Here is a 16,768-nt window from a genome sequence, read left to right on the forward strand (position 1 = left end):
AGTACTCAAAAAGTAACACATAGTTTGCTGCAACAGTTTTTATTTGTTTAATTTGTAAGTTGGACCTGTAAGTTTACCTCCTGCACAGAGCTCATCATGTTCTGATGTTGAAAACAGAAACAAATTCAAATGCCAAAGCAGCCCAGGAAAATCTATTTGATGGGTTTTCCTGTATTGACAGGTGTTTGTTTAAAAAGAAACTAAATTATAAAGAAGGCTGTCTGACTGCGCTTCATCTTCAAGCTCACTTACTATGAAAGAACCTGTGATGAAGCTATCTGACTATCTGCTGACTGCAAAGGAGTATGTGATGAAATACACAGATATTTATACCCTTTCAATGAATTTTTGCCTTTATTGGCAGGGCAGATAAAGAGCAGATCATGAGAAAAAGGGGGATGACATGCATTTTTTTCATTTAAAGATTGATTCATGTTTGATGTATCTGTTTAAGTCAGACACTGGTGGAAAAGGTGGAAGAGATTGAGTAAAAAATTAGAAAAAAAAAAAAGTCATAAACCAGGAACATTTAGCTTTGAAGGCAGTTGTGTTGATACACTACACTGGACTTGTTTAGAAAGAAAGCTCTGTAAAATATAACTGTACCTGAAAATTGCATTTGCTCAAATAATGCACCGAGAGTAAACTAACCAAACCAGAGTGAGTCCCTCAGCAGCTAATCAATGGAACAGTGAAGCCAATAGGGAAATAAATGTCCAAAATTCAATAACAGGAACATTGTTAGTATCAAGTTAGAAAATGTCAACTTTGTGAACCGCTGCTGCTGCTGCCAGCGGAAAAGATTGGAAAGCTTTCAAAACATGCTTCTGAAGTCTTAAAAAGCCACCCCCCGGCACCAGAGACGGTGTGAGCCTGATAGAGCTGAAGCGCAAGAAAGTTAAAGGAGATAGAGGAGTCCTGATGTTTGGGAAGAGAGAGAAAATATTTCCTCTCCAGCTGCGGCTTTAAACACGGTGTGTGTGTGAGTGTGAGTTCACCAAAAGAGGGACACAAGGAGCCAAGAAAAGGCAGAGGACAGAGGAGGGAGAAAGAAGGAGACAGAAGCAGATGAGAGAAGAGGACGCGATGGTGGGGAGTGACTGAGGTAAGACATCAAAGGGTCCAGCTGTTGAAAGTGCTAATTTTCTTCCACTACTGAGACCAAACATGCAGCTTTTCAAGATGAAAAACAAGCATACAAGCACACTTGTCACCATAAGAATCTGTGAGAGAAGCGTTGACATATGGTTTATATGTTTTAAAATTAATGTGCTTAAAAAAAAGAATCCAACAGCTTTGACCTTTAGCCTCAGCATCTGAACCCACCTACGTGTTTTCTGTCTTGTTGCATCAACTCTGAGGACAGTGACGGACAAAGGGTACACGAAGCATGGGACATTTTTCAAGCCTGACCCCAGGGTGAGAAAAAAAAGGACACTTACCGGACTACGTCTCTGTGACCAGCAAAAAGGAAGAGAGAAGAGATACCTGGTCAGAGAGTGACAAATCAGTAAAAGAGACATCATATGCACCAAGAGAAGAAGACGACGTTTTTGGTCAGGGTGGCGAGATTTGGGGCAAGAGTTTGAGGCTTTTTGATCATGAATGCACATAAATAGCTTTAAAAGCAAAGTGGGAGCTAGCTGTGGACCTGCTGAAGAGATGTGTTTTTTGTGTTGATGCATATATTTGTGTCTTTCATTGATGCTGGGGAAAAACAAATTGTACCAAAGGCTCAAGGCAAGATGAGGGTAGCTGCATGAATCTCTGATTTACAATAACATTAAAACACAAATCCTTGCCTCTTACTTTTGTTTTGCAATCTTTTTTCAGACACACATTTGTTGGCATCGAAACCCTTCCTCTCACATTCCCCTTTCAGTCTTCCATCTGCCCTCTCTGTCTCTGCACTTCATGCTGAAACGTCTCCATCTGCCTGCGTCACTTCCACCTCACATCATCCCTCTCTCCCTCCATCCCTCACTCTTGTGCTTGTTCCAGTTGTGCGTCGAGCCATGAGTGATTAAAGTGATGTAACAAGGGGGTGGGACGTTCTTGCGGAAGGGATTCATTTCATTGGGCAAACTGGCAAGATAAAGCTTAATGTACTCAGTCATAACCAATCACGTCGCTCTGGCTGGTACGTAAACAGGAAGCACAACAGGAAGTGTTTAATGTGACACAGTGTGACCTTATAGTCACTCTAAGAGATTAACAATGACGGAAACGCTGATGTTTAAAAAGGATTTCACTGATTATTCAAGCGATGTATTCAAAATCAGAAAATGTAAAGAAAATAAAAGTCAACGTGTATCTTTGTCATATTCAAGTCTTTAACTGTCACTCTATCTTTGCTTTTGTTAAAAGAGTAACAGAAACTATTTTCTGAACAAAAAATAAAATCATCTGTTTTACAGCTGACTTTGCCGTGAGGGACTCTCCTCAAACACCTGACTGCATATCAGCTGCTGTGTTATGAAATACGTAGAACCACATAAACAAAGGAGATGTTAACTTCCACATTAAGCTGTTTTCTGGTTGACATGCAAGGAGAAAAGAGACACTGGGGGAGTTAAATTCAAATAAGGACCTAATTCTTGTCATGTTCACGTATTAATTCCATCCCTGACCTTTTCACAGCCACTGCTGCTTGTAGACTTGTTACTTAGACGAAGAGCTGGAATCTCAAGACTCCAGAACCAATTTAAATCAGATTTAAAATGTCTTAATCAGAGGAAACGACTTTAAAGACACAGCTCTGCAAGTATCGAGGCAAACGTGTCGTAGAACTGCAGAACAGAGCACACATGCTGCTAAAATCTGCACAAAAGTGTGTGACACCACGACGAAACACACGTACAGCAGAAGAGAAGTTACACAATATGAACTCTTCAGGCCCGAATATTAGGCCTACGGTTATCACATGCTAGATTCAAGTCTTCCTCTATTAAAACACACATACATAAGCAAGCAGCTAACACAATAAGGAGCGAGAGTCTAAACAGTCAAATAAAAACACAAGCAAGCAAAGGCTTACCGGACTCCTCTACAGGGTTAGCAGGCACAGGGACAGCAACATAAAGGGGAGAGAGGGGTGGAACAGTTAGCAGGCTCTGAGAGAAAGTTAGCACAAGTAATGCAAAGCAACGCACCCCTGTACAGAACAAGCCGTTACCTACATGTGATTGAGGAGTCTAAATAACTCTTTTTGGTGAATCACAATAATATTCGAAGACTTTGGGGTTGTTGTCAATAACGGGTCTTGCTTTTGAAAACAGTAAGCCATGGATGTTTTTGTCGAGAATAAATCTCACTAACCAAGCTCGAGGAATAAGCAAACTCAGAGAGATAAAGAAGAAAGCATGAGCAGTGTTTACTTTCTGAACTCCTCGGCCTCTCGTTCTTTTTGTATCAGGCCATTTATTTCCAGTCCATAGCCAAGGTTACCCAGAGTTGCCAGGGACTGGGAGTTTCTGTGTGTCCTGTGTAATTTATGTGTTGAGGGTTTAGTTCAGTTCAGACAAATGTGTTGCTAATTTGAACCAGTAGCAGGACAGAGTGTAGGTTTGTAATCACAGCTAAAGGCCTGTTAATCCAATTACTGAATCTGAAAGAAACTAAAAGAAATATTTACGGATGTTGCAGAAAATTATTTAGAAATAATTACTTGTTGTAAAACAAAGCAAATACACAGACTATAGCTAACTGTCATTGTCTTAATTCCAGATCTGTGAAAAATTGACCACTCTAACCAACATTTTCAACTCAGCTGTTACTGTTTACTTCATGGGAAAACAACAAAAATGATGATAATAATAAAATTCTCTTTTCCTATTCTAACAAAAAAAACTGTTGATATTTCAAGAAAAGCCTCCACTGTTCTTTATTTCCTTAATGAAATTTTTGAGTAATTGATGCTCCTTTCACTGTTAGGTTCTTTTTATTTCCCCCCTCCTTTTTTGAGTTGTTGTCATTTGTTGACTGAATTTCTACTCTTTTGTTATATATCTTGTATTCAACGATGCTGTACATGATGCTGTACATTTGATGATTTCTGTTCAAGATATTCTCAGAAATAAGACAATGATCCAAAGATTCAATTTGAACCAAAGAAAACAAATAAATATGTCATTTTAATCCAATGTATTGAATTAAAATGACATAAATAAAACAATGACAAAACTTAAAATTGTACTTTTAAGTTAAACCACTTAAAACCGAATAAAAAATGCTGAGTGCACCCACTCAGCATGTGGACATAGACATTACCTGCATGGAAAGACCTTCACACCTGATCAGGTTAACAGAGCCAGCAGGCTGGATTAAATTATTGAGTCCAGAAGCTCAAATGACCTCAAGCAATCTCACTGTACAGCAGACTAACACACAGGTCCAATGTGCCCACTTTCCAACCTGAATTATTCAAAGGAGACACCCAAGCTAACTGTCCTCTCTGAAGAACAGAGGGATTAACAGGCAGGACTATGGTGGAGTCTGACCGCTGATAACAACCTCTCTCAAGAGGATGGTCGTTTCACTTTGGATTCATCAACAGCACTGCAACACTTCCAACAAGAGCTGCTTTTTGGCAGGGTGCTTGTCACATGGTTTCTGCCTTAGTGGGGTTTCTGTGTTGAGTCAAATGACACCAAACTGCAGAAGAGGACACTGACCTCACTGATAGTCTTGACCATGTACAATCCTGCACTGGTCTTAAAAAACAAACTAGTGGGGCAGCAGCTCGACACAGTAATGCACATTCATTTAGAGAACCCTGTCCATAAGATAATAAAGAGAATGAGGAGGAAGAAGATCATAAAATATGCACTTCACTGAATTAAAACAAAAAAACAGTAAGCAGCGTGCAACTGAAAGGTTTACTCACCAGAGGAGATGGGGACAGGGCTATGTTGCCTATCGAGGCTTTGAGCTCGTCAACCGAGGGCACTGACACAACTTGATCGGCTGGCAGCGGCTTAATTTTGATTTTGAATTTTTTCCGGTGGTCCTCCTCCTCTTCGGACTCATCGGAGGAAAAGAAGTGGGTCTTTTTGGTTGTGGGCTGTGGTTAGGTGTTAAGGAAAACCAAGTCTCCTCTCCTTGAAGCCTTGAAATCTTGGCTTTTCTATAAATCTACTAAATCAATTTTACCCCAATTTCTATTTTTACTCCCACATCAGCTTGCCCTCCTTCTAATTAACACACTCTATAATTGCTAGCCATTTAATTTGTCTGATTTCAATTAGTATCACACTGCTCTAAATATAACCTCCCTGTGTCTCTGATAAAAAGGAAGAGATAGATACTATTAAAACCCAAGAATAGTTTATACTACTTCTTTAAATCCACAGATTTGACAACTCCAGCCAAGGTCAAATACATATTCAGCTAAATTTGGTGCATGTCTTCTCTCAGGATTGGAATGCAGTAACCCATTAAGAAGGGTAATGCAAAGTGGCGCATGCAACAGCTACAATGGATCTAAGCATTATCGCAGAAAAATGATCCAACAGTTTGGGTCTATGCCTCCACATAAAGGTTTTGTGGTCCCTCAAAACATTTCAACTTCCTGCTCATATAAGAAGCAATAATGACTCATTCGTTTGTGTCTGTTCTACATGTTACATCTTATTACTTTATTTAGATCTTTGCTAATTACATGCCTTAACACTCTACTGTCACACTTCTTTAGCTTTGAATGTCATGGGTTTTTTTTGCGGAGCCGGAGGATATTTTTTGCCACAGTACATCCCTTTGTGACTAAGATTTACCACAAAGTTCTCACGAGCCTATTTTTGTGTTGCATAGAAGTTGATGGAGGGGGGAAAAAACATGCAAATGACAAATGAGCCAGAGCTGAGGATATCTCCCTCTTCTGACTCGTCATCAGGTCTGATGCTGTAGCCCTCATCATCCAGCATGGGAGAGTTCTGAAACAAACACAGATGCTCAGTCTTCATCTCTGTTCGTTAGATCAGCAACACACAGCTGTTTGTTCAAAGAGGTTAAATAAATTACAGTTAGAGAGTATTACAGAGAGTTTATACTAATACAATCAACCATAAGACAACACCATTATCTTAACCTTAAAGTGATACTCCGGGATGGAACAAGTTGGGTCCTATCACAAGGTTTAGGGCAGAAATGACCCCTACAGCAGTGTTTTTGTGCAACAGAAGTCCAGGGCACTCGCACCAAACATCCCCTCCCTGCTCGTCTGCCGGTTTCCTATGCACTCAGACGGGGCCATATTTTACTTGACCAAAAACACAAATAAACGGACTCCCACCAAAAAAATCTGATATCGGTCTGCATTCACGCTTTATTTAGAGAATTTTCAGCGCGTTACTTTCACACAAAAACACCGCTAAATAAGGTTCTAGTTCTCATCGTGTTGTAAAACGGTGCTACCTCCGCTGCAGAGCCACAGCTGGCTACGAGGCACTGGCTGCTTAGTGTATCAGTCCGCACGTGCGGCGTGCCAAATATAAACAAATGCAGGTAGTCTGCCAGGACGAAGAGACACAATGAGAACTAGAGCCTTATTTAGCGGTGTTTTTGTGTGAAAGTAACGCGCTGAAAATTCTCTGAATAAAGCGTGAATGCAGACCGATATCAGACTTTTCCGGTGGGAGTCCGTTTATTTGTGTTTTGGGTCAAGTAAAAATTGCGCCCGTCTGAGTGCAGAGGAAACCGGCAGAGGAGCAGGGAGGGGGTCTTTGGTGCGAGCGCCCTGGGCTTCTGCTGCACAAAAACACTGCTGTAGGGGTCATTTCTGCCCTAAACCTTGTGATAGGACCCAACTTGTTCCATCCGGGAGTATCACTTCAATAAATCATTTTTGACTGACATTGACTGATAATAATCTGAATAAAGAATTAAAGCAGATTAATACTTCTAATGAAAATAGATCAAACCCATCTTCCTATTCTGCTTTAAGCATGCTCTGTTCACATACTGTCAATAGCATATTGATTTCTTAATGACATGGATCAATGCTTTGGCCTTATTAAAAGTTAATGAGGCGCAGATCAAGCTGAGGCACTTTTAGAATCTGTTAAAGATGCTAATCCTACACCAGAACTTACATATCTGTCCCAGTCGATATCTCCATAAAAACCATTTGGGGCCCCATTGGTTTTCTTCTGAGCCTGAAAGAAGAGTTAGATTAATCCCCACCACACTGCACAGTACACTGTAACCTCCTCTAATGAACTACTTTCTGTGTGAGCTACTGTTCACTGTGACTGCAGTGTGTTCGACCCTGCCATCTAAACCTCAGTGACGTGAACTCTGGGTGTCTCACAGAATGCTTTGATTCATTCAAACAGGTTTTATGTTTCCTCCTGTTTCAAATAACCACAAACCAACACATGCACACAGTAAACTTAACTTCTACATTGTTTAAAAAAATCACAAGGATATATTTTCCTAAACCTCCTTGTTGCTCCTGCTAATATACAGAAAGCTGACACAGCAACACTTGCAGCTGACTAATGAGTCTAGGAATGTACAGTGAAGTCTACAGTATCTAGACAAACTACTCTAGAGGTGAATCTACATCACAGCACCAAAGTCTAGAGTTCAGTACCGATTCAACCTCTTGAGGTTCCTGTTAAGTTGAAAACAGAAAACATTTGAAGAGTGAATTTGCACTGCATGCATTGCACAATTTGCACAATGCATTGATTGGTTGAATCATGATTAATATTTTCAGCTACTTACACCCCCATCTCTGTCTGGCGACCCCCTGTGAAGAGTCAAAAAGGAGACAGAAAGGAAGAGCATGAGACACTTCACATCAAAGCACTTTGAGAATCAAGAGCTTTCTAATTAGTCAAGCAAAATTACTTGAAAAGAGGCATCCTAGGAAAACACTTTTGCATCAGTGTTCCCACACACACACACTTTTTACTCAGAAATCACACTCTCACACACACTTCAGAGCACACTACGAGACCTTATTCATAAATTCATGATATCATGTTGGATTGGGGATTATACCCAGGTATTTAAAACTACTCACCTGTGCTTTTTAATGGAACTAGGAGTCTATTATTCATTTAAAAAGCCTCAAACTAATCCTGCAATAGCTGTAATTTATTGTAATCCTTTGATTCTTTTGTAAAGTGTCTGCACAACCTGCTGCTGTAGAACAATTATTTGTCTAAAGAACAATGTTGAGAAGAATGTTTTCCAATTTGGATATTTTGCCCCTGACTCTGCATCTCGATAACTTGACTTACGTGGAGTCATTGTCCTTTTCTTTCTTCCGTATCCCGAAGGCCTTCCTGGTACGTTTTTTCAATCCTGCAGAGACAGAAGGAAAAGAGGAAAAAAGGTGAGTCACTGTATGAAGGGACAGTGTGGTGTTTAGAGATGGGTTAAGTGGGGTCAGCTGTTCAACATCCATCATCTGGGGGATCAAAAGAGGGTTTAATGTATTATTGAGTGAGTGGCTGCAGCCCTGTGAAGGTTAGCGTTTTTTTCAGAGTTGAATGCATGTTCATGGTCACTGTAGATGGACAGACAGCCTTGTGATACTCATGGAAATGCATTAACACTGTGAAAATCAATGCAGCAAAAATTAAGCAAGAATAGCATAGACAGCCATACAGCACCAAGGAGTCGACTGCAGGTCAGTCAGACAGCTGATAATGAGACTTTGATCTATGCTGTGACAAAGTTAATCACAATCCTGCTGAAACTATTCATTCAGTGATTGCTGGATTGAATCTTTGAATAATCCAAGCTAAGAGGCTCCAAAAAACTTACTGACCCTCCCCTCCAAACACTATCTGTGTCTGTGTTTGTTTGCCCATTAACCGCTAAAATGCAGCATTTGCGTCTAAGTTTGCACTTGAATCAAACACAAAATGAAGTTTTCAGTACGGATTTGCAGTTACTATTAGTGTCTTTTTGCTTGTTTCATTTTTTTATGGAGCAGTCATACTCAGGTTAGTGCTGGGCTATGAGGATACCCTCTGGATGAAATAACTACAAAAAAAAAATCATAGATGTTCCAAAGAAAATCAACCCATAGCACTGGACCGCTACAACTAATTAGTTCCTTTTACCCTGCAAAAAAATGAAATCTTATCAAGTGTTTTTGATTTTTTTAAGTAAAAATTGTCTTATTATACTCGATACGAGCCACTTTCAACTTATCAATCCAGAAAAATGTCTTGTCTCAAGTTATCAGAGTACAAAAATGAGGTTTGAATCGCTTGTAACCGGTAAAAAAATCTGCCAATGGAACAAGAAAAATTGCTTGAAAATTTCCTTGAGACTAGAACAATGTCTTAATACAAGTAACTTTTCTCTTGTTCCATTGGCAGATTTTTTTTACTGGTAACGAGCAATTCAGACCTCATTTTTGTCCTTAAATAACTTTAAAGACGACATTTTCCTGGGATGGTCATGTGAATTTGGCTCATATTGAGTCTAAAGGGAATTTTCTACCTGAGTCTAGTCTTTCCATAATCTCACAGGTAAAAATGATAGATATCCAACCTATCCCGAACCATGTTTTTTTGAGTACAGATGTAATATTTTTGAGGATTTCTTTATATCACATTGCCTAGCAGACACACCTTCTGGCTAATTCTTACCCCATATGAAAGCCCAGTTGTCACCGTCCATTTCTTTTCAGGTAACTCCTCGACTCTCATTCCTTCATTTTCTTTGCCTGTTTGTGAACTCATCACAGCGTCTCATAATCTTCCTCATTCAACATGCAGACACACACTGAGCCTAGGAGCAGGAACCTGATGCTCCCTGCTGCTAATCTACACACAAAAAAACTTAACCACACACACAAACACTCACACACAGCTAAGGTATCTTGATCTAATCTGCAAAGTGGCACTCAAAACCAGTTTCTTCAGACACCAACATGAAGAAAGTGATAGTTTCTTTTATTTCATTTAATTTCTAACATTGAAAAAATCTTTTTTAGTACAGCTGAATCAGAAGGTTGGCTGGCTATGAGGAAATGCGTCATACTATGGGACATTAAAGAGCATTAGGAAGGATAAAATGAACAATATTGTGATGATTTTGCAAAGCTCACAGTATCTAATACAGAACAATGCTCAAGAAGAAAGATCTGAAACCGTCATACGGTTTGTGTGGGTGCTTGTGAGTATGTGTTGTTTGCTCATTCTGTTTGCACTCTTACAATCACACAGACGCCTCACTCCCTTTAACTGAGATCAAGTTTTACTCTCCTCAGAGATTCCTTTCTGTGGAGCCTCTTTCATTCTGGGTTGACAGTTTCTGATCTTTGTGGGGCGAGTGAGGACACTGCGTGATCTTTACAGGGAGAGGACTTTAATTGTTCCTTCAACAGCTGTTCCTCTAAGCCAAAACACATTTCAACACTTCTTTACAGCTTGAACAGCTTATGTGTCGACACGCTATTTAATCAATTCTTTAAACTGATGCTTCAACTCACAAACTCACTCACAAAAACTTGTCCTAGCTGTGGCCAAGTGTTTCCCACTGATTTCACGTCAGACATGTTCCCTTTATTCTAAGCTTAGCAGTATGGTAGTTTGTGTTTAGTAGATTAAATTTTTGTTGAAACAACACCTCATGAGCATAATCTTACACCAATGGCAAGCCTGTTATTTCTCTTTTAAATGGAGTGATTTGTGAGAAACATGCGTCAGAAGGTTGAGCAGCAGACCTGAGTATAAGAGTTGTGCCCATGAAAAATCTGCCAAATCTTCTCTCTCATAGAATAGAATAACAGTACAACAACTTTACTTCACGTTCATAATTCAGGGTCTCATCTGTTCCTATCTTGTTTCACACTCAAGTGGATGTTTTCATCATCTATCTTGCTCATCTTTTACCCTCTCCCCTGGCCCCTCTTTGCTACTTCCCTTAGGTTTCTTTTCTGCCTCTTGTAAAACCAGCTCCAAGCAAGAGCTGACAGGTTTACTATTGGGTGTGTTGTGTCTGTGTCATTGTGCACATGGCAGCGGTAACCTGGCAGCAGAAATCTTGTACTCTGGATTTCAGGAGATTTAGCTTTTTTTTTTTTATTTTAATTTGTATTATTCCATCCCAACATTAGATAGAATAACATGTTAGAAATAATTTCATTGTGTTTTTTATTAAACAAACAGCTTTCAGACACACAAAGACCGGAGCTGACCTTGGAACAGAAACCTTGCATTTGTTTTCTTACATGACTTCACTGACAGAATCATTTCCTATAAATGGAATAAATGCAGAAAAGCTCCATGTTTTCTGACTGGATGAACGCGTATGGCAGAGTTTAATTAACATGCAGCGAAATCACAGAGCGTGCGGTGTACACACTGTAATGACTTAATGGCTTCCGTTCAGAGGGATGCTAGCACAAGTTGCTAACATAATTAGCGGTCTCCTCTGAAGACGCAGTAATGTAATTCAAGGAAAAGCCAATGGACAGGAAGCCAAACAGGACAGGACGCTGCCAAGCCAAAGAGGAACAAAAATTCTACATGTCAGCTACAGAGCGGCAGAACACTGACCAGAGTTACACATAAAAGTTTCTGGCACTAGCTGGGACCTTTAGAAAAAAAAGCTTTCTTTTTCTGGTTTTTCGGGTCTCTGTGGAGGTTTTTCTTTTGGTTTGTTTTTGTGAAACTATTTCCAAAGCAATGTTCATCTGGTCTTGAAGGAACACTTATAGGTTCAGGAAAAGGGAAGTTAACATTAGAAAGGGTCCCATGAAGTGAAAACAAACTCACAACATGAGTAAAACACCACCCTGAGCACCACATAGTGTGTTATTATTATCATAATAGCTCTGTGAGGTCCAGCCTTCAACCATGAGCACTGCCTTCAATTAAAAAAGAACCAACTTTAAAGACAGCAGTTATTGATTTGGCACATCATTAGAGGGAAAGATGTTCTACTTCTACCATCAGAATGCAGATTAACACCTGAGAGCTGTGTAAAACAAACACGTTATATTGCATTGGCATTCATAAATTGGAGCTCAGTCACTTAATATGATTTAACTGGAGTGCACTCTAAGATATCAGCTCTCCATCACAACCTACAAAATACCTCAAACTTTAAAGGGAAAGTAGTTGAAACTCTTCATAAGGCAAGGAAAGTTTTAATATCAGTTAATCCTAGCCTTAAATTAACTGTGTACTGTGTTTTCCTCCAACAGGAACATGCATTCCTCTGCTAGAGATTTTTGATGCATTAGCCTCAGATATATTAGACAGAGTGATGAAAATAAAATGGAAGGTTCTGAAAACACACACAGACACACACAGACACACACACATACAAAATATAAATCGCACAAGGCTGCACATGTGCGCCCTTGCACACAGCTGCAGAAACACACTTTTTTTTTCAAGCAAAGCTCTGCTTCTGAAAAGGCGGAGCAGAGGCCGTTTTACAAGCTTCTCCAAGGGGGGAAGAGATGAAGAGGCCCTTTAGGCCAACCAACAAAACACACACACACAGCTTGTTCTGGCAGCAGCAGCAGAGTGGACCAGGCCGGGCCACTCCAGACTCTGGATGAGAGACCTGTGCTGCTGTGCATAGTAAATAGAGAAGACAATAATACACCATTGAGAGCTAAGAGCACCAGAGTCTAGGTGGTTTTCAGTTGATAAAAATTCTTATGTTTATGTAAATACTATTTTAAGAAAGGTGTTTAACACCTGACCTCTCATTTGTTCCTTCTTTCATTGTTAACATCCAAAAAGTCTGATCATGGTTCATAAATGCCATAAAAATGCTTGCATAATTCAACATCTTCTCAAAAATTGTTAAAAAACTTTAAATCTTGAAATAGTCCCACTTTCAAATATTTGCCTGTTCCTCAGCCACAATTTCAAAATGAGATTATCAGTCCCAAAATTAGTCATTTTCAAATTGCTATTTCTGAGTATCTCCAATCAGGTTGTATTCTCCCAGGAGAATTCAAATCTCTTTATAACAGGTACCAAAAGTCCCTTAGTTTAGCAGAGAGAAGCAAGATATTTTTGAAGGCAAAAGATTTCCTAGATTTAGTTTGTGGCAATGATGGATACTGGAGTTGGACTGGTGAAAAGCAAAAGGACAGACGTAATAAAACCACTATGTAACTATACATACGTTGCCTCTTTGCTTTACATCCTGCAAAAAACATTTTCTTGAACAAAGAAGTAGTGTAAAAAAGAAGCTTTCCGTTTTTTGTAAAAACTAACAAGTTTTTACAAAGAAAAAGAGGGCCACTACAAACTCTGACCAAAGATGTCCCTACAATAACACCAAATTGATAGTCCTCACAGTCCTTTTAGTATGAATGTCAGAGCATGCTCAGAGCTGAGCAACTGGGTTGTTGTTGGAACCAAGTCAAGCATAAGGTGAAGTATGCAGAGCCACTGACAGGCAGACAGGTTAGCCATCAAGGAGACAAGTAATTGGGATGACTTGGCGAAGGCTGGAAGGAACATAAACAAGAAGAAAGACAAGACAAAAATGCAGCAAAGAAACAGCAAGTATGAGACTAGATATACGAGACTAAATCAGCAGACTGACATAAAGTTGACAAAGGCAGAGGTAGACAGATAGACACGCATATTGTAATCAGAAGGTTTAAAGGGCTCTTTCGGTTTGCAGTGACTCATCCATCCTCAAGGCCCCAAGAGGCAGAAGGAGGAGGAGGAGGAGGACGCAGGTGAGGACAGAAAAGCTGCTAAAGACTTTCAGAAATGCTAACAAGGACCTTGCAATGCTGCAATGATGCTTAAGCAGAAATATGCTCTGATAACAAGCAGAGACACGTGCAGGTATGTGAGTGCAGCCTCCATTTTACAGCATGCACTGTTCCTGCAGACCTGCATGGAGCTAAAAATATAAACAGTCGTCTCGGCACTGAAGTGAAAAAGTCGAAAAAGGCAGAGCAGAGGAAAGGAACGAAACAGAGATGAAATTATTTACACAGAACAAAAAAACATAAACCTTTTCCCAATGGCAGATTATATTCTACTCTCTCAGATTCAGCCTTTAAATGTGAAGCAGTAGTTTCAAGGTATCTTTTATGAAGAGGAGTGGTCAACAGCTTGAATATAAACACAAGAACTACCCAACTGTGAATTAGAGGCTCAAAAGCAAAACATCTGTTTGCAAGCTTTACATCACAAGCAGCATCAGGCTTTAACTGGAGCAATGATGGGCATAAAAAGTGGAAGGCAATTGGATCCTGTAATGCAGGATACCTTTTTAAATTCTTGAAAGACAAAGCAATGCGTTTACTTGACAGGGATTTGCAAAAGTCCCTTAGTTTAAGTGAAAGTCCTCTCAGCCAATTTGGGACACTTGGGGGAAATTAATATTCTGACTGGGAGTCAGGTCTTCCCAGCCAGCGTCAGTGCTTTACAATACAATCTTTATTTCATGGATACATAAGAAAAAATTTTCAAGGACCACTCCAAAATCCATTTCAGAAGGGTGGCAGAAGTTACTGTGGAAAGTGGGATTTAAACCCATATTAATGCACATGAATTAATAACATGACGACCGACAAGCAAATGGCCAGGTGTCCACAGCTGTTAAAGTAATGGTGTTTCTCTTCTGGTACAGAAACGGAGGAAACCATTAATTACATTTTCACTGCTAGTCACAAGATTTAAGTCCCTACTTCTCTCACCACTGAGGGAGGATTTGACAAAATAGGCCAAGAAGAAAAACGCTTTCTGAGAAAATGTCCTCCTGTCCCTGATAGCACAAACAGAAAGCCATAAGAGGCATGGCATAAAAAATCCCCACCAGAAATGGCCTCAGACATCCATCACTTTCAGCCTCAGTCTGTGCTTGAGCGACAGAAACTGTGTCGGTGTGGCATAGGAAAGACAAAGAGAGGGTGTCAGTTTGCGTTTGTGCTAAAATTAGGCCTCGCCTGTACTGTCCAGGTGGCTGCACTGTGAGCCATCAACACTTGAAGTAATAACGTCCCCATGCACACACAAAGACACAGGCACACGTCTTGGGGATTGTATGGGAAATGTGATTTTGCTGCACGGATGCACCCTTTGAAAAAAAAGAAAAAGAGAAGGATGTTTCATCGCGTGACGTCACCCAGCGCCGAGAAAAGTGGGTCAGGGCCAGAAACCATATAGCAGCATGCTAGCTGTTGGTGCAGAGATGCACAAAAGATGCCTGAGAATGCCAAGGCTGTGATGATACATCCATCTGTGCCTCGACTCTGCAGATTGAGTCTCCTGATATTTCATTTATTCATGCTTATCATTTTCAGAGGAGAGAAGAACAGCTATAGACATCCAAGCAGCTAAAAAGCAGGATAAATACCATTAATCATCACTGAATCATCATTTAATCACAAAATTTTAGAGATAATCAGATGAAGAGAAAGCAAATGTTTGAATATACAGCATATGGTATTTCTGAAAAATGAACAAGATATGTCCAAAAAACTGTTGGTTGTTTCTGTGATACAAAAAGCCAAGCAGAATATTCAGCCGACAGTTTTGTAGCTAGCTTGAGCAAGCAGATAGATATTTCTTTAATGAATGACTTTAACTCTTTTTCATGCTAAAATGTTCCCATTAAAAGTGAACCATTCTTTTTTGCAACAAAGAGAATCCAGTGTTTAATCCTTGGTCCAGCACGACATAAAAAAAAAAAAAACTAACAAAGGCTACATTTTGCTTTTCTAAGTAGGAAATATTTGGAGTGCCTGTCTCTCCGTATTGTCCTCCATCCCATCACCCCATCACCCCATCACATCCTCACTCTTGTCTCTTTAAACAGCCAGCACTCATGGTTCCCATCCTCAGGCTCCAAATAGCATCCACCAAGGACTGTGTGGTGAGTGACCCCGCTCGGAGCCAACAAAGCAGCTTTTAACATAGATTTTTAACACAAAGACGATGGGAGAAGATGTATTTTCAGCAGCCTGTCTGAATATTGACACAAGACATTCAGAGATCAGAGGGGCATATATGGGAACCGAGTGCCCTCTCCACCTCCAGCTGGTGCTGATAGCACTCCTGTTTATGACAAAGCTAGATGAATCTTGCATTTCCTGCAAATTCTGTTTTTCACAAGTGTGATGCCCCCTGTAGTGCCACACAAGGATTCACAAAGTACTTGGAGTTTCTTGACATAAAACATCATTCATAACGGTTAGGGATGCACGATATTTTCGGCACAATAGGTATCGGCTGATAAAAGCTTGAAAACACGTTCATCGGTATTGGCAGATATGAAAATTTCTGCCGATATGCACAGCCGATAAGGTGCTATTCAGTTAGGATTATTATTATTTTCCATCTGAAAAATAAGCTCCTTGAATAAAATGTAGCACTTCATTTATTTGCACTGCAGAGCTCTGTGTCTGTCACCAGGTTGTTACAGTAGCTCTAAATTAATCAAATGCAACTTGGTTATGTTTAAAAATGCATTATACATTTAAAGTTCATGTGATCTAAAGAAATTATTTTTCTGTATTTCAATACTGAATGTCTTGAGTTTGAAGAAATAATACATTTCTTATTTATGGTCAAATCAAATGTTTTTTGTCTTGTTTTATGTGTGTTTCTTAAACAAATAAAACCGTCACAATAAGAGTAACATATAAATTCCAGTACAGGATAGACTTAGCTTTCTTTACAGTGAAAAAAACAAACTTGTGATTATCGGTATCGATATCAGCATATTGGATATCGGCAAAAATCCAATATCTTGCATCCCTAATAATGGTGCTTGAGTTCAAATTAAAGGCAATTTGTTTTCAAGAGTTTAT

General features: G+C 39.7%; 1 protein-coding gene across 7 annotated transcripts in view; it reads right to left on the reverse strand.

Annotated features, from left to right (window-relative positions):
* Positions 1–16,768, reverse strand: part of sgip1a (SH3GL interacting endocytic adaptor 1a) — a 77,326-nt gene that overhangs the window by 23,241 nt on the left and 37,317 nt on the right. For 6 of the 7 annotated variants that reach the window (XM_074667494.1, XM_074667489.1, XM_074667493.1 and 3 more), the window contains 6 exons: positions 8,247–8,310; positions 7,726–7,750; positions 7,089–7,151; positions 5,866–5,930; positions 4,886–5,063; positions 1,443–1,454 (listed from right to left, as the gene is read on the reverse strand). In XM_074667494.1, coding sequence (XP_074523595.1) covers positions 1,443–1,454; positions 4,886–5,063; positions 5,866–5,930; positions 7,089–7,151; positions 7,726–7,750; positions 8,247–8,310 — 407 coding nt within the window. The remainder of the gene's footprint in view (positions 1–1,442; positions 1,455–4,885; positions 5,064–5,865; positions 5,931–7,088; positions 7,152–7,725; positions 7,751–8,246; positions 8,311–16,768) is intronic. The other variant, XM_074667490.1, reaches the window with a different exon arrangement.

This window comes from Halichoeres trimaculatus, unplaced genomic scaffold (genome assembly GCF_033239565.1).
Source record: "Halichoeres trimaculatus isolate MK-OKI-2021-1 unplaced genomic scaffold, fHalTri1.1 fHalTri1_scaffold_4, whole genome shotgun sequence".
Classification (NCBI taxonomy): domain Eukaryota; kingdom Metazoa; phylum Chordata; class Actinopteri; order Labriformes; family Labridae; genus Halichoeres; species Halichoeres trimaculatus.